This window comes from Botryllus schlosseri, chromosome 15 (assembly GCF_051294905.1).
Source record: "Botryllus schlosseri isolate E-star chromosome 15, Bs_hap1, whole genome shotgun sequence".
In the NCBI taxonomy this organism is placed as follows: domain Eukaryota; kingdom Metazoa; phylum Chordata; class Ascidiacea; order Stolidobranchia; family Styelidae; genus Botryllus; species Botryllus schlosseri.
The window spans coordinates 2,836,715-2,855,919 of NC_137250.1; the positions used below are offsets into that span (position 1 = coordinate 2,836,715).

The following is a 19,205-nucleotide window of genomic DNA, read 5'->3' on the forward strand; positions in this document are numbered from 1 at the left end:
GTCCTGATCTCAAACTTTTATTGAAGATTATTGAAGATTATTAAAGAAAGTGGTCTGCAACTTCGCCCAAACCTACTCATGGCTTATGCGAGAGTCTATTGACTATTCGCGCAGTAATAGCAATTACGCAATTATAAACTCGTCAAAATTTGACCATGAAAAATACCTCTGACCATCTCTGATTAGAAAATATATTTTTTCTTGTAGATTCCAACCTTATACCCTCCGGAGGATGAGCGTAGCATCGAAGCGCATCAAAATGAAATGAAGACTGAGTGGAAAAGAAGCCGAAACGCTGATAAAAACACAATCTTGGATAGGATGAAAAGGACCTTTAAAGATCGTCGACATAACGTTAGCAAAGGGACATCGACAAAGAGTCTGTTGTGTGCGTACCCAGTTCTGGCAGGTGCATATTGGGTAGGTATAACGTATTGGTTTCAGGCACGATTTATAAGCCCTGTGTGCATACATACGAAACGCACAAGAATGAATTACACTAAACGCTATGATATATATTTTATATATTTTTCGTAAGTGTATAATATTCTCTATGTATTGGTAGAGCATTATACATAGTTATGACCAGTACGTCACCGGACTTGCACGTCAATTTAAACTACTAATGAAATTGAAGGCCCCCGCAGCAAAGTTATACTATACTAACCACCCATGGCATGGTATGCCATGAAGTAAATATTTCCCACTGTTCAGATTTTGGAAGAAATGAAAATGATTTGTCAGAAACAAGACTGTTCCGACGATACTTACTCTGTCGACCTGACGTCAAAAATTTTTGGGAAGAGTTATAGCTCAGCATCAAGATTCATACTAGCGCTGGATAGTCCTCACGAAGTTGAAGCGTAAGTAATGTTTTTATCCTTTCACGGGTTGGCCAACACACGAGCAATGAGCATGCGACACAATGAAAAACCACAGATCAGTATGCCACACTTTGGCATGTGGTTTCACAACTCAAAAACTCACCCTAACCCCTAACATAATCCTGAAATTAACTCTTGTATATATCTTAACCCCAAACCTATTCCAAACTAGACCCTCATTCTAAACCTTACGCAGTCGTAAACCCAAATTTCACCCACATTCTCAAGTGTCGCATGCCCAATTGTCGTACGCTCATTGCGTAGGGCTGAGCATAATCGAGTGCGTGATGGATTCAATTCTAACCCACTTATCAGGCTTCCAGTCGAATATTCGAGTATCACAATGGTATTTTCCAGCCGTACATATTTAATTGCACTTTGTGGCGATGCTGTGGGTTGATCATGACTTCAGAAATATGATATTTCTAGTATTGTGGCTTTTACGACCAATCGTGATTTCACGGTTTCCGCAGTGGAAAATACTATCTGAACTATACGTCTCTTTGATAAATTTACTAGCAGTTAAAAGGAGCGTATAATTACAATACTCGAAACAATCGTTTTTCACTACTCGACTCGAATCACTACAATTTATGCTGGATTCGTATTCGAGTACTCGAATTATTGTGCCCTACGCATGTGTCAACGTACCCCTTTTACTTGATAAACCGCCGAAGTTCGAACTTTCGCTGACTACGTTATTTGTTATTTCCGGAGTTATGACACTTCGTTTTCAGGTACTCAAATACTGGACTGGATGGTCTACATCCCAACCATCTTCAAAGAAAAGTATGACAACTTCCTGATTGTGGACAAGGTATGTTGATCATTGGTATTTCTCAAACTGCAGCTAAACATTTCCACCCATTCCTTACATATTTTGGACATTTAAAATGGCCTCTGTCAGTATTGTTTTCACAGTTCGTACTTTATTTAATTTGAGACGATATGATATGACCACATGATGTATCTTGTAGAATATTTATATATGCTCGTGTGGATCTCATCTTCAAAGAAAAGTATGACAACTTCCTGATTGTGGACAAGGTATGTTGATCATTGGTATTTCTCAAACTGCAGCTAAACATTTCCACCCATTCATTACATATTTTGGACATTTAAAATGGCCTCTGTCAGTATTGTTTTCACAGTTCGTACTTTATTTAATTTGAGACGATATGATATGACCACATGATGTATCTTGTAGAATATTTATATATGCTCGTGTGGATCTACGCCAGACCTGGGCAAAGTGCGGCCCGCGAAGCCATTCTGTGCGGCCCGTGAGGTGTTGCTTGGAATTCAAAACAATAAACTTGCATTTTGAATGACTAAAACTATAGGCTGTATCAAATGAACAGGAAAGTCGTTTACTTTGAAGCCTGTTCATTAATATACCACGATTGCGCTGCCTACGTACCTGACATGCGTAATCCAGATTTAAAATGAAGGCAATGTGGCAAAGTATAAGAAGCAATTGATATCACAAAAATCACTCTTTCCATATAGTTTAGTGCAAACCTTATTGGTTGCCATTGTCACATTACGCATTATATGGCATGTGTTTTAATTTGTTACGTGATATGTTTCCAAATCCCAAAACAAGTCAATCAGTGCTTGCGATTACTATACGAGTCATCATATCTATTACCCATAAAGGATGCCATGCCGAAAAAAAGTGAAATTCAAAGAAGGTTTAGATTTAGAATTCAGAGCACTAAATATTCGTATACTGGAGTCGCGGGTAAACCTGTCCTTTCGGTTTTTGCCAAGCATGTCGCCGAGATCAAGGATTTTAATTAAAGTCAGTCTTATGACAAAAACACGAAACACTCGGTCAAGGGAGGGCGAAGCTATGCGCGATACACCCCCAGCTTATAGTTGTTGCCTTGTGTATTGTCCGACGACATATCACAATTCTGTCATCAACGGCTAGAATCGTCCATGCCATCAAACTATCCGTTGGTTGCACTTTTTAATATTTTGTGATATCATGACAAGGGGGCGCGAAATTGTTCGCTATCGTTAAGGGAGGCGTGCCTAAAAAAGTTTGAGTACCACTGTTTTAGATTCTTAATAGAGGAACATGGAGCTAAAATGTATCATGTTCAACATTGTTTCGAATCATGACAGCAAATAGCTATTTTTAACTGTCACTTTCTCATTACCTAATATATCAACACATTCACTGAGCCCTATTTATTAACAATGTAATTTGCAAATAAAAATTAAAATACGCCGGAGAATATAGCTAAAATTTTCACTCAGCCCGCCAACGTATCTATTTTTCTCGTTTGGCCCGCGGAGGAAAATAATTGCCCACCTCTGATCTACGCCTATCGTTTTCCAACTTATTTTCACTGAACATCCCCGCATCAAGCTTAATATTTCCCAATGCCTTCTAAAAAGCAAAGTCATGAGTAATCTGGTAAATTAACTTTTCCAGAGTACCTAAGTAGCAGTCAACTACTTGTATTCCTTACTGATGCGTTTTTCGTGTTCAACAGTTTTAACTGATGAATACTGTGTGCTCTGGCATAATTAAGTGAAAATGAAATGGAATGTACTTTGACGATGCATTGCTATGCATAGTCCATAAAGAGCTTCTTGGAGGTACAGAACTTCAATATACAATTAAATAGTATATTCATATTGAAATGAACCCGAATATTTTCGGCTGACACTCGTGACCCTGACACCCCTGACGAGTGTCAGCCGAAAATATTCGGGTTCATTTCAATATGAATATACTATTTAATTGTATAGTCCATAAAGAAGTTCAATGGGTCATGCATTGCGCGTTTTTCAATCAGAATTCATGGGTTATCATTAATTAAATATAATTTACATAATGTTGAAGCTTCTGCCTACCCGCCCACATTATAAATCACTGATCCACAAACCTCACACTCTTTTAAACTATTCCGTAGGACCGAAGAATGTCCATCCGACCATCGCATTCAATTCTCTGATGGAAAAGTGGACGATTCATTTCGATGGAGAAGCTGTGAGAGGATTATTTGGTTTTCACCATGCTCTAGCATGACTGATGGCTATTTATTGGGTTTTAAACGTGAAGTTTGCTCGTTAATCATCAAACTCCTTGAACTTTGTCGCAAATTTTCCCGCCAAGCTTCCAGACGTCAAACCAACTAATGCTGTTCGCACCAAGTTAAACATGATACCCGATGATTAATTGTCGTATTATGATTTGTGGAGGTCCTGTTTGTGCCCTCTTTGATGACTGCCAGCAGTAATAACTTGTGTTGCGACGCTCAGCATTGGTTTTTCAATTGATCGGTGCTGCTCTAGTCGTCCTTGGCGATATCAATTCTCAATATATTTGTAATGGTCGTGGCCCAGAGTTTTTGGTCTTTTGATTATATTTTTGGATTGCTCGTATTGGCAACCAACTGGCCTAAACCTTATAAGCACCATTGTTCAATTGTTGGCACCAGCACAGCGTGCTCATTACACAATAAAATTTTCAACTTGAACAACAAACATATATTGTTTGTTTACCTGTAATAATTATGCATCATTATGAATTTGTGACACTGCAAGTTTCCAATATTGTTGATTGTACTTGTATGGAACATTGCTTTATTTGCTGCTAATATACACTGCTTTTTAATCTGCAGACTGACTACTGATTTTGTGTGTTTAAGGTGAAAGGTCAATGACAATTATTTGTCAGGCTCGGTTTCTTGCAATCCTGGTCAGTCAGCACAGTTGGGATTTGGCTGAGATGAAAGTTCAATGAAAATTATCAATCAGACTCGGTTTTTTCCAATCCGAGTCAGGGAGAACTTGGGATTTACCTACTTTTAATGAGGTCGGAAAGTAGTTTCCCGGGTCACAACTCGGGGAATTTTGAACCTAACCTAATGTCGGGATTTACCGAGGATATTTTTTACAGTGTAGTTTCAAAAAATAGATATCCGCAGTTATCCGAGGTTGTTACTTCAAACTCGCCAAGATGTACCTTCTCGACTTGCAAAAAAGGACTATTAACAAGAGGTGAATGTTGGTTGCCATATAATTGAGGATGCCGTGATGGTTAAAAAAAGGGGTCCGCGCCGACAAAAAATTGAAAGCCACTCTACTAAATGTTACTGCTCACATTAGCTGATGACTCAAAATGGTCATCACTTCCACCTGGCCAAGTCCGCATATACATCGGCCTATTTGCTATTTAATGTCATATGTTGACTGAAAATAAGATCCGCAATGCCCTGTTGCCGGTATATATCATAAGCTGATTACTGAAAGAACATCAATGTGTGTGTGTGTATAGAGTATGTTCGACCTGATACTTCTTTCACATAATAATTCATTTCTTTAAGACACCCAACTCCGCGTGTCCTACAATTTGCTTCGATACAATGAAGAGAGACTGGACCGTCTGGTTTGATGTTGAAAAGGTGAAGAATATCGAGAGCTTCAATGACGCATTTGCAGTCATGCTAATATTCATTGGATCTTCGAAATGCAGTTTCTGATTGTCAAGTCATTTTTCTGGCGCGTTTGCCAGGTGTAAAAGACATCGGTACTGCAGCTTACGCCAAACTGGATCACATTCATGACTAATTTGCAAAAATACAGTAATTGGAATGAAGGTGATTTAGTGTTTTGTGAATGCTTAAAGTATGGTTATATGCTGTACCTATAGGGCGTTCCTCGAGGATATCGGGGTAGGATGAAGTGGAATCCGGATAGGGCAAGGTGGAAAGTTGCCCACCTCATGATGAGGTGGAAAAACAACCACCAGTTAGAATTAGGTAGAAAATTTCCCTCCTCTTTGAAGGTGATTTTTGAAACACCTTAAATGTGGGCACAGTGTATGTGTCGTATGTTCTTCGTCCTCAAATTAATTTCAGTAATATTCTTTTGTAATCTAACACGGACAATATACGGATGTGAACCAGATCATATATGATCTTATCGTCGATTATATGCTACAATTCAGTATTGTTTTCTGAAGGAAAGTATCTTCTCATTCAGATTATTGGAGGCGATGAGGAAAACACTCGGAGAACAAGATGTGCGATTTGAACCTAAACCAGAAGTAACAGTTCCGGGTCATAATGATTTTCCGGCCAATATGCGGTTTAACGTGTATGAAGTTTTACGCCCGGTCAGAGGATCCGTCGCCATCTGGAGATCCATCTAAAAGAAATACTCCGAAGAATGGACGCCACGGAACAAACTTACGAATAATGCATCCGTCGAGCAAGGCAGCCCAAATCAAACAAATGGTATTGTAGAAATAGGTTCCCACTCATCGAACGAATAAGCGTATTGGTCATCTACATTACTGAATTCTGCATTAATTCTGCATTTTTTTCCTGTTTAACTAATATCGTAGGAAAAGTAACATCAATATGACTTCATAAAAATAAAATTATTCAATATGGTAACAGGGAAGGAAAGAGAAATTACACGGCAAGGCTCGCATATTGCATTGGCGAAGACGGGATTTTGAACGTGGAACTTGGTGGATCAACGGTGTGGAAGGATGCTCTGAACAGTGCACCTAAGCCACCAAAAAATGACGTGGCGATAATACCTCGCATTTAAAATGGGTAATTTGCAGGATCTTGAAAACAAGGATATATACGGAATTATAGAAGATATATTTCCGTATTACCAAGGACCAAACAACGGACAATACAAACGGACAATACATGGTATATATTTCTATATATACCATGTGTTATTATATTCTTCATTCACAGTAAAACTGGTAAATACACTCATAATCAGGGAAGCAACCCGACCCCAAAGGAAAATGGCGAGATTTGAGTAGATTTTTAAAATTTCAGTAATACATTCAAATTGTTATCCTACGCAATACATGGAGAAGTCAGATTACAGAATTGCAGCAGATGAAGAATTGGCAAGGGTTACAGAGCAGAAGTAGAGATGATCGAAGAACAAGAATCGAAATTACACAAATTATGCTGTGATTCACAATGTAATTTTAGTCCACTGGTGCATTCAAGGCCTTCCGAAGAATGTGCACAGTGCCGAATAATGTGATCTTTTGGATCATGTCGAATCGAACGTTACCCGAAATTTGTTGGATATGTCTCATGAGTTTTTTGCTTATGACCCCGGCCAGTAGCGCCAACGACTATCGGAACAATGTTTATTTTGCATCGCCACATTTTCTCACATTCCATTAGAGATCTGCGTATTTGAAGTGTTTTTCTGATGTCTTTTGCAATATATTTAATGATCAGCTGGGACAGCCAGTTCAATGAATAAGCATTCTCTTTTTTTTAGTTTGACGATTATATCCGGGTGGTTGCTCCTGATTTCGCGGTCAGTTATAACTGGTATACATCCCACAGAATTTTTACTTGTTCGTTTTCTGTCACTGGTGGTGGGCTGTAATCGTACCAATCTTTTGTCGAAGTGGTGATGTTAAAATGTTTGCATAATTCAAGATGAATGTAGTGACCAATCCTGTTGTGTCTCCATGTGTATTCGGTAGCTGCAACTGCAACGAGACAGGTGGGCGGAACACTTACTCAATAGGTGACTGCGGTAACTCAATAGGTGGCTGCGGTAGTTATAACTAGTTATAAGAGGTATTGATGTCTAATATGAAAGGGCATTTCGTGGCATTCAGATTGCAGCGTGCAGATGGGTGTACTGCGCATGGCTCCACGGCAAAGGCGTATAGCCATGTTCTGCATTCTGCGTATTTTTTCAACGTAGCGGTTTGGGGCGAAACCATAAGCTGGTAAGTGCGTAATCTGTTACTGAGCGAATGGTAGCTCCTGTTACTGAGCGAATGGTAGCTCGGTATATAGGAAGGAGTGACTTTTTGGAGACACACCACGACGTTCCTGTAAGAAGTCGAAGAATACTCAGCCGCTTGGAGAACTTTGAAATGATATGGTCGACGTGATGTTTGTAGGATCAGGATGTGTCGAAAACGACTCCAAGATATTTGTACGACTGAACGAATTGAAGCTCCACGCCGCCCACGCTGAGCGAGAGCGTACTGATTTTACGTTCCCGAGTGAACAAGATGGCGGCAGACTAACTCATCGATACGTTGAATCCCCATTTCGTACACCAATCATGCACGCGGTTCAGAGATGATTGCGTAGAAGTGAGAAGTGACTCGATGGGTATTCTGCTTTCCCACATCGCGAAATCGTCGGCAAAAAGTGCCTGCTGTTCGCACTGTACGCTCGACGGAAGGTCGTTGATCATGACATTAAATAAGAGGGGGCTAATTGTACTCTCTTGAGGAGTACCGTTTTCGAGAACATACTTGGATTATGTACATCCTATCCTTACTCGAAAAGTCCTTTCTTCTAGAAAGGCTCGAATCCAAGAGAGCATTTTCCCGCATGTGCCTAGTGGCGACTATTTATACAATAGCCCGTTCCGCGATAGCATATCGTACGCACGTTCAATATCTAAAAACACCGCTATCACTGACCTTTGGCTGTTAATAGACTTATATACCGAGTCGTGTAGTCGCAAAATATGGTCCAGGGTATTTCTACCCTGTCTAAAACCGCATATCGAGTTGTCAAATAATCCGTTCCGTTTTTCTCTAGATACCATCTCAATCTACTCGCCACCATTGCTTCCATTACTTTGCAGATGTTACTTGTTGAGAAATTGGCCTGTACGATTCCGGTAATGCTGGGTCCTTTCCCGTTTTTAGTAAAGGGATGACCGTTGTATTTTTCCATTCAGGTGGGATAGTACCCTGGTCCCAACTAGCATTATATAAAGAGAGAAGGTGGTTCAAGGCACCAGGGGAAAGATTTTTCAACATCGGCGCACATACCGTATCCACGCCGGGTGATGTGCTCCGGCGAGAATGTACGGCATCTTTCAGCTCGTCTATTGAAAAGGCGACGTTGTAATCCTTCTTGGCGTCGGTTTGAAACATTACCGCTTGCATCTCGTCCGCCTCGAAGTTTAATCGGAGTTGCGAGAAATTATCACTGTGATTCTCGTTACTGCTCACCGTAGCAAAGTGAAGACCTAGCCGGTCCGCTTTCGATTTATCGTCGAGCATAGTCAAACTGTTTGGAGAAGACGAACTTTATGCGTCGTACGAGCTGCCCCCAGAAATTGACCGGATTACTCTCCAGACTTTTGATAGGATCGTTTTCCGATCCAATGTTCCGCAAAAGCTTTCCCAACTCACTCGTTTCGCTTGTAGAATAGCTCTACGGCACTCCACTCGCATTTTTCTGAAGGATAGAATATCGTGAAGATTGAATGATATTTTCATTTTCACTCGCATTTTTCTTAAGGATAGAATATCGAGAAGATTGAATGATATTTTCATTTTCATGTATTTTCATGTTCATGTAAGCCACCCGTTTACGCCTGATCGCTCGGTTACAAAGATCGTTCCACCAGGTAACTGGTTTTTTACCGCAGTGTTTTGACCGAGGTATAGACCTTGACGCTGCTGATACGATCGCATGCCTGATACCCTCATTAGATCGTTCCACATCATCGGGATAAGTGGATAAGATCTCGGAACCCACGAGTCCGGAAAAGCTATTCCAATCGGCTCTATTTAGATTCCACGAATCTATTGTCACTGAAGTTTTTATTGTCCTAACTAACATTGTAAGAAGTGCGTACCACGAAATGATCACTTCCCAGCAATTGATCGGTAAAAGTCAAATTACATTTACTGGCAACATCCGGCGCAGTGATAGTAAGGTCCAGAATGGACCCCCGTGATCTGGCATTGGATGCGCAGAAGGGACCCCCGTGATCTGGCATTGGATGCTAAGTAAAGACGAGTAGGTACCGAGGTGTTCAAAAGCACGAGATTATGTTTTCCTATGACATCGTAAAGATGGATACCACGGTTGTTTGTTGTTGGGCCCCAAGATGAGTGGTGTGCGTTGAAGTCGCCGAACACGATATACTTTGAAGTTAACCCTTCAAGAAACTCCAGGTCACTTGGTTGCAGTTGATAGCTCGGGGATATGTATACGTTACATAATTTCAGATCACCCGCCTGTACTGGGATGGCATCGATTTCTGGTGGAGTCCTAATTCGGTGACATGATGAATGCAACGAGTTTGTAACAAAGGTTGCTACACCTCCCGAGTGCCCGAGTGCAGGGTTGGGTCTTTCCTATAGAGGGTATAGCCGTTGAATCGCTGAGTATATTCACTGATAAGGTGGGTTTCTTGAATCAGAATAATATCCGGTGGTGGTCGGAGAGTGGTAAGATAATGTTCAAATTCGGGTAGTTTCCTATAAATTCCACGACAGTTCCATTGTAAGAAAGATATCGCGGAAGAGCTCTTCAAGAGGTTCATTGGGGTTCAATGGACATTCCAAGATACTTGGAGGAAGCTTCGCTAACGATGTTGAAAACATCATGATCACAAGAACGACAAGTAGATATGGTAATGTTGACTATCTCGGCTATTAGCGCAATGGTAATGTTGACTATCTCGGCTATTAGCGCAAAAAGACGATCGGTGTCGAATTGCCCTGTACTATTCAAAGGATTTGCGCAGTTTGGCGTTTTCTTAACTGGTGTGTATTGCTGTTGATTGCTGTGTACGTGTCGGAGGTCACCATCGTTAAGAGCAGGATATGCCGCTTGGTATTTGGATCGCCATTTCCTACTCGTGCGCCGTGTATTCCGTGGTACTGAACCGACGGTCAGGCTTGGCATCGTATCATTCCCCAAAAGAACAACTTTCTCTGCGAACATTTCTTTTGCTTTTTCGAATGGCACATTGGTCTTTTCTTTTATTGCTAAGATTTTGGCTTCAGCCTTATCTACGGGACATCCGCCATACGCTGTGACACTGAAGACAGTTAACACATTTTTTGTCGTTTTGGCATTGCTCATACTCGTGGTCTCGACTACCGCAATTTGTGCTGCATTTTTTTCCCACGACAGTTGTCGTTGGTGTGCCCGTAATGATTGCACTTGTAACAACGTAATGGCGGTGGTTTGTATGGCCTCCTCCGGAAAGATGAGTAACCAATCGATACAGAGCGGGGGTACTGTTCTGACTGGAAGTGGAGCAATAGAGACATTGTCTCCACCCTCTTACGTTCACTAGTCATTCTCTTACGTTCACTAGTCATTCTAGTGAGTCTTTTCACGGAGCTGACCCCGAATTCCGAGAGATCTTTGTTCAATTCATCATCAGTGAACTCTAGTGGAACACCAGAAATAACGGCGCGAATGCCGTCAGATCGAGCGGGGTATGGTGACGCCCTGATTTCTATATTTGTTTTACCGTCAGTTATCAAGTTGCTGGTAACCAATTTGGTAACCTGCTTGCTGTTATTACAGGTTATTAATAAATCACCCGAAGGGAAAACCCGAATGGCTTTGTAGGGACCAATTGTTTTATGAAGCCAAGAATTTATCACATTGGGACGATAGTGTTTGAGTTTCCTACCCTCGCCATTTGCGGATAGTACTACCTGTAACGAGGCAACTTTACGAGATTCATTATTGCTGCTAGAACTCGGTGAGCTAGCGGTACTGCCTGAGTATGCGAGGTCACGAATAGATGGTGCGCTATATACAGGAACGGAAGGGATAACTTGGGATGTGGCACATATCATCGGTTCAGTATTTGCGTCTATAGTATCCGCAACGTCATTCAATGGCACGGTATTGCTAATTTCTCCTGCCTACGGCAAATGATTTCGCCGCTACTTCTGCACGACCTGGTGAGTCATCACTATCATCGCCATCTGCTGAATTGAACGCTTCTGACGACACGCGCTTACCCGCAGAAGGCGACTTAATTGTGTCCATGAACACTATCTACAGGCGGGAAGTAGTTTCTAAACAAGCCTATTATAGAGAACACCGTTGCTGCTTAAACGACCGAGTCCAGCGTACTGTTAACCTGCCAGAATTCGTTGATTAGCTCGAGCTACTCTGGAGACGACCGTTCGCGACGACGCCTAATCACGAATGGTACTCATGTGTAATTGTAATCAATGCGTACACTGTAAATCTAAAAGGTGGAGATTTCCTCCATTAAAAGTGGTTCACGCTTTTGACCATTTATGGTGGAATGAAAATCCACCCCCATCATGGTGGAAATACCTTCCTCCCTATAAGGGGGAATACCTTCCTCCCTATATGGGGGAATACCCTCCACCCCAACCTATCTGTCAGCTGCCACACATCGCTGCGCTATATGCAATACCGAAAAATACAAATCCAATTGAAAACATACAAGTATGGTATTTCATGCATTTTATTAAGCGAATTCAAACAGCCATTACTGTAGGGTTACCATATTACGGAATCAAAAAGGAGGACAATTTTACCAATTCAGGAAAGTTAGTTGATCAAGAATGACGGCAGATTTTGCTATTTTTTGCTGGAAAACTTTTGGTGTTGACTGAAAGTGATGACTCCAGAATTACCATCTTTTTACTTAAATTTAGTGGTGTTGACTAAAATTAAAAGTAGGCACTTACAATCGACTTCCGAATGACCCGCTCGAGCCTCCGTATGGTAACCCTACATAACTATGATGACAGTTCCATTGTTTATGGCAACATATTGGTAGTCCTCACAACGGAATTTGTCAGCTCTATGCCAGGCAGCTTTTGCAGGTATATGACGAAATGAAGGTGAGAGTGTGCTTGATAATCTTCTGAAACTTGATGTTAAATATCCAATGAGCTGCGATCAGAAGAGCAAGTGCTTCATCAAAACTTTCAATGCTTTTTGAGAAGACGAGTCCATCCAAGTGCAGGCTATATTGAGAATTGTAGACCATCGTTGGATATGGAGAGATAGAAACCTGGAAGATATATAACTATGAAATCTTCGGACTTAAGATCATTATGATATCGAGATAGGTTTAGTACATGGGACAATTTATATTACCAATGCGCAAGTTATAAACATGACTTTGTGTCACGAAGTGTTGCTCATTTGATTTATACTTTTAAAAATAATCTTGTCAAGTCAGTCTGCTTTGGTCGCGATGAAGTATATATTTCAGTCGCGATGAAGTATGTATTTCAATCTCATGAGCTCCAATCTATTACTAAAGCTATGCGACGCCTGTACCAGGTCTATGAAACTATTTAATTGAGCAATTTTGACACTTTCTATTGGTAGAAATTGTTGGGGCATATCAGAAATATGGATTGACTCGTGACTCGGTTATGAAACACCGGTCTACCACTATGGTCATTTACACCGGGCCGGTATTATTTATTTTTCATTCTGTATTTGCCGACTTGTAGCACGGGTCACTTCTCGGAATTTTGTAAGACACCGCTTACGCGGATGAGATGGCGAGGTAGAAACCAGACTAGAACTACAATTACTGAATTTTCAAAATCAGCAACTACAACAGTGGTTATCAACCTTTTTGTCTTCTCGGACCCCTTTTGGACCGTCAAGGACCACGCGGGAGCGTGCAAAAAAAAGACTTTTCTTGAAAATATTTGTATCAGTAGGCTCTTGGCAATTTAGCAATTAAAATGAGTCTCACAGCTGGATATTTCATATCAGACGGCCATTCTGCTGATGTGAGTTTGGAGTTTTTAATGAAGCGAGACGGCCTCGTGATTTTCCTAATTCAAAAAAACAAACACAAATTACGTTATCAACTATGGTATAAATTTAGAGGCTTCGCGGACCCCCTGAAAATGCTTCGTGGACCTCCGGTTGAGAACCACTGAACTAGAACTACAACTACTGAATTTTCAAAATCAGCAACTAGAACTACAACTATTGAATTTTCAAAATCAAATAAAAATAAACCTTAGTTAGTTTACGATCAACTAACTAACTGTTTAGTTTTAACAATGTGTATTATACATAATACATCATCTATCTACGAACAGCTTACCTCTCCAATATGAAGAAAATTGTCATATCTTTCTCCAAACATGGATGGTGTACCAGCACGCCAATCCACCACTCCATCACCTATAAAGCAGACGCAGGTTATTAGAACCATCGATGATTACTTCTAGCAGGGTTGTAACCAAGTCACAAGTCAATTTCACTTTCATTATTTTGACTCGAGTCAAGTCGAGTCATTTTAAATTCACCACCGAGTCCAAGTCATCGAGCAGAGGGTCAAGTCCGAGTCATGATATCATGACTCGAGTCCGAGTCCAAGTCATTATGTTGACTGCTCAGTTTCCAGTTAAAGTCTTGTTAAACTCACTTCATATAACTATGTTTGGTGATATCGAATGTTTAGCATTTATAATATACTAATTTTTCTCCCTTTTAGCAGTTTCTGGTCGCATTTTCAAGTACCAGTATCAATCAGACGAAATCCCAGTAGGATGGTTACTTCTCAATTCTACGAAATTACAATGAAATGTCGGTCTTGGCCGTCTGAGTCTCGAGTCAATGACTTGGTCCGAGTCATGTGCAATGACTCGAGTACAAGTCGAGTCAATACACAGATTGACTCGAGTCGAGTCATCTCCGTATTTTGAAAAAAATGACTCGAGTTATCCGAAAATTTTGACTCGAGTCGAGTCATGACTCGAGTCATTACAACCCTGACTTCTAGTGTTCCGATATTTATTTTGAATGCGTGTAATTTTTGGAAATGAATCCAACTGTAACCGGCTGGTACGAGACAATGTTATTGTGAAAGCCACGATTATTGGTGAGGCGCAAGTCAAACAAGTTTCTACAATTGCCTCGCAACGGCGGAAGTTAGAGAGCCACTGCACTTGAATTCATTCGAAAAAAGTTGTTAGCGGAAAATTTGCAATGCCACACAATTTCATGAAATAATATTCTCACCAAGTAATCCTTGAATAGTCTTGGGAACTTTAGGCCACTTTATCTTGCCCTGAGCTACATTGTAGCGGCTGTGTTGTGTGCTTCAAAATATCAAACCCAATCAAGGTTTCAGCCTCTTTCAACATCTTAATATGTTACATAAAATATGATACACCTGTGTAATGACAATTCATCCTATAGATTACTGTACTTACCCATTGAGCATCCCATAGTGCTGGATAGCTCAGGAGTATCTCCGATAACTGAGCCCCTTCTAAAATCTGATTTCTGCGGTGTTGGTGGGTCCTCTTCATTCAATCTAGGAGCGTGACTTTGTTTGGTTCCCTCTTTTTCACTTCTTGTTGTATATCTTTTATGTGATTATCAATGCTGTGTTGATCTTCGACAAGATCCGGACAGAAATTATCCTGAAAAATTAGAATTCAACTAGCTCATCTCAAAACCAAGATAAAAATTAATTGGACTTACAGCCCTGGCTCTTTTGCATCTTGAGCTGCTAGTTTCTTCTTCTTCCTCAATAACATTCTTTCGTTTTGTACCATACTTCTGCTTCATCTGATTCACCAATTCAGCTTGTAACGGTTTCCGATAGTCCTTGAACTTCTGCTTCAAGGCAATATGCCACGAGCCCTGAAGAAATTGCAATTATTGTTACACTCAACTCTGCAGAGGGTACCAATACTAAAAGCAAGAAAAAAACCCTAAACAGCCCGCAAAGTCTGAAAATCGGCATTGTTTCAACACTGGCAGCGCCACAACACAATGAACATAACAATGGTCAATTTCGTTGAGCGATTATTGGGAACAATGCCGATTTTCAGACTTTGAGGGCTGTTTTGAGGTGGTTCCATTGCATGGACTCAAGTCGCGATTTTTGGGTGACTCGACTTGACTCAATTCTTTTTTTTTTTACAAATACGTTAAATGAATCGACTCGAATCAATTTTTCATTGCAACTTCGAAGAATAGTTATTTCGAGTATGAGTCCTGATACTTGGCAAAATAGAGCCAGAAACTGTTAAGACTGAGGAAAATTACTGTATTCTGGATGGGAGCCAATCACTTTAGCAGAATTGACAAAACGTGGATTGAACTGAAAACCTAACATTGAACATAACGACTTGGACTCGGCTTATCTTGTAGTTATTCTGGAATTGTGATTATTGCCTTCAGAACTACATTGAAGCTGCGTGCAGTGTACAGGTATAGTCATGACAAAAGAGACCATAGGCGCCGACTTACGAGGTTACGAGGTGGCGCAGGTTCGGACATTTTGATTTGCAAAAACTGTCGCCGAGGCTGCGTAATACCAGCGCGTATTTAATTGTTCACCAGACATCAGTTACTCGCTAATTGACAGCGCTTCCGGACTCTTTGGCAAGCTTATCATACGCCAAAAATCGTCAACAAGAATAGATTATATCAGGCCTGGGCAATGTGCAGAAATTTGTGTGGGCGTCAACACGTAATTCAATTAGTATGTGTTAGCGGCCGTCGATATTGGTGCGTATAATACGCTGATATGAAAACATACAGTAGTCCGGAATTCACCTGTAATGGGCAAGGACAGTTTACTATGGATATTTGCCCAGGACTACAGAAACATGCAGCTGACTTACATAGCTGGAATTTTCTTCGTTATTGTCTTTCAAAACTGGATAGTTTCTTAATAATGCCGAGCATACTTCTTGATACTGATGCGCAGTCGGGTACCTGTTAGATAGATCGGCATATAGTTAGCTGATATCTATCCAAACTAACGAAATGCATGCACGAGTTTCAAAACAATATACCATGGATGAATTGAATAGAATTATACTTACAAAGTATATTGCAAAAGATCTTGAAAGAGAATTGTCCTGATCTCTTTTCTCAGTCTTGATGGAATTACGATATTGCCAGCGCTCCGAGGTACTAAGTGTTTGATGCGTTGCACCAGGTATTGAGGAAAAGTTGGGATGTTGTAGATCACAGGCCATCGTTGGTGTGAACGTGAAAGTGATGATTCAACTGAATCATCCATCAGATCACGTTCAGATGAATCCACAGTTAGGGAGTCGCTAGTGATGCTGCTGTCGCAAACGCTTTGTACTTTTTCTAGGAAAATTGGGTATAGAGGTGAAAAAATTGATAAATGAAGTCAATCCTAAACTCACCCGTAACACTTGAAGTTTGTACACATATAGTGGCAGCGCCGAACATGAGCCAATAGAGACTTCCTGTCCAAGTACTGGTTCATGCATGCAAGGATAGGACATTTCAACACATTCATAGTAATTTCTCTACTGATGTCCTGTTAAGTCATACATTTTACATTTTAACATTCAATTTATACCTAAAACGCACTGGTATCAATTATTATGCTGAATGACAGTCTAACACTATATTGATTAACCACAGATACTGTAATACTAAACGTCGGACTGAGCGGGACTGAAGACAAGTTATGCATCGTCCGTGACCGTGATCCGTCGTTTAGTATTGGCAGAATTATACTGAATGTATTCATAGTAAATTCTCACATTTACAAAATTGTGACGCCAGAAATATATCAGAAGATTTCCTTTCATTTAAACGAGATCTCTCCTTGCAGCAGTCGCAATGAAAATCCAAATTATAAATATGCAGCTACTGATGGTAAAATTAAATACAGAACCAGTTTGAATACCCAATAGCTCTATCTATAGTAGCCTATACATGAATATGAAAATGTATTCTTCCTAGCTAATTTCTTGCATTATAATCACCCGTTGGGTTACTTGAATTACCTTCCCACCAAACAAGATATCAGCAGAAAACCAGTATCGGGTCATCAGATGCATCATTCTCATCTCTCAGGTACTGCTTATGGCAAGCCGCAAGTTCATTGTATTTTTAGTCACGAGCGATACCGGTACTTCATAAGAAATCGATTAAGCAGATGACACAACTTATGAACTAAACTCAACAATATTCATAACTGTGATTAACTCAAAATCAATGAATATATAGATATCTTTTTCTGTCGACTGACTGACTGACGACGGAGAGCGCTTCCCCGTATATTCGAAATAGCAAATTGTCAGAGTCCCGGATGCTGAATTACCGCCGGTCACGGTTCATTGGTGAAAATATTGGCAATAATAATATACGGTTTTAGTTATGCTACGGTCGTGCAGGATCTTGAAATAATTATCACAATCCATTATAGCAGTCAGACATTTTCAAATTTACTAATCCCTCTACTGGCTAAACCACTTGAATAAAACTGTTTAATATTTTATCAATATTCCAAAATGCATGCGACTATGACTTTATATATTTAGTGAAAAACAACACTCGACTCCAAATTCGTGTCTGATGACGTTATTAACTATGAGCCAGTATCGACTGTAATGTTTTAATTGGGCAATACGACAGTTTGCGAACAGTCATTTTTGATTTCCACCATGTCAATAACTGTTTTCCACCAAACATGGTAGACTATTCATTCCTCCCTCTTTCCACCCTCTTAATTCCTCCATATGTGGTGGAGATACGGTGGATAAATGGAGAGAAAGTATCTTCCTCCATTTTCCTACCATTTTTTCCACCTTTTAGATTTACAGTGTATGCAGCGACTCTAATTGGTTTTATTCATTTATTCGTAGCAAATATGATTCGCTCTCAAATTGCTGCCTTGAAAGGTCATTCTTGACTGTTAGCGTAGCAGAACATATTTTGTATCCAATTTTTATCAAGTGTGTATCCATTCGACAGAGTAGCACACGGAACCGCTTGACGACTTCAAGTGACAAGGAGGGGGAAGAATCGTCACGCCGCAGACCATGCCTGTACACACGCTCCGAGTTGTCTGTAGATGGCAAGATTATGTGGAATGTCGCTGACGAGTCTGCACTGAAGAGGAACTTGATCAGATTGTCGAGTAAAAATCTGCAGAAAATGAGAATAGCGATTAATAAAAGAATTATGTCCTTTTTACAGCTTTCTGATATTTACTTACTGCAGGGGTGGGCAAACTTTTGAGCTCGCGGGCCGCATTCAACACCTAAATACATTCGCGGGCCGCACTATATGAAATTGAGATCAACCGAAACGCAATATTGGTATTTGAATATATAGTGAGGACATATATTTGAGTTTATATTTTGTAATTTAATACCAACCCCTAGATGGTAAATGACTTTTTGGATATGGCGAACAAAACCACTTGCGTTATAATCGCCAATCAAATAATAATCAACAACAACAACATGGAGATTATATATGTTCTTATTTAAAACAAAACAAACATTGCTGTGATGATATCGTACACACGTCAGAAACATAGTGGCGAGATTTCATAGGTCGACCTCAATAACCAATTTGTCATAACTATAAAGATGAAAGTCGGTTGTCCCGTCTCGATTCTTAGAACAGGATTGCAATTTAAATCTTTTAGCAGCGATATGTTCATAGATTTACTAATTCCACTTTTGATTCAGTTCCAGGACACATAATGCTGACGGCATCACAACCATGTTAGAGCTCCAAGCACACTTCTACGATGTGTAGA

General features: G+C 40.3%; 1 protein-coding gene and 2 long non-coding RNA genes across 3 annotated transcripts in view; 2 read left to right on the forward strand and 1 right to left on the reverse strand.

Moving 5' to 3' along the window:
• Positions 1-19,205, forward strand: part of LOC145457646 (uncharacterized) — a 379,671-nt gene that overhangs the window by 253,248 nt on the left and 107,218 nt on the right. The window lies entirely within an intron of this gene.
• LOC145457887 (uncharacterized) lies at positions 875-4,537 on the forward strand. The gene is made up of 2 exons (XR_013920999.1): positions 875-1,701; positions 3,815-4,537. It is a non-coding gene; the product is annotated as an uncharacterized LOC145457887 (long non-coding RNA).
• Positions 12,117-18,006, reverse strand: LOC145457532 (sterile alpha motif domain-containing protein 3-like). The gene is made up of 8 exons (XM_080335753.1): positions 16,828-18,006; positions 16,495-16,768; positions 16,291-16,384; positions 15,140-15,301; positions 14,866-15,078; positions 14,672-14,796; positions 13,752-13,831; positions 12,117-12,689 (listed from the first exon to the last, which is right to left on the reverse strand). The coding sequence occupies exons 1-5, from the start codon at positions 16,871-16,873 to the stop codon at positions 14,965-14,967; spliced, it is 690 nt and encodes a 229-aa protein (XP_080191879.1). The 5' UTR covers positions 16,874-18,006; the 3' UTR covers positions 12,117-12,689; positions 13,752-13,831; positions 14,672-14,796; positions 14,866-14,964.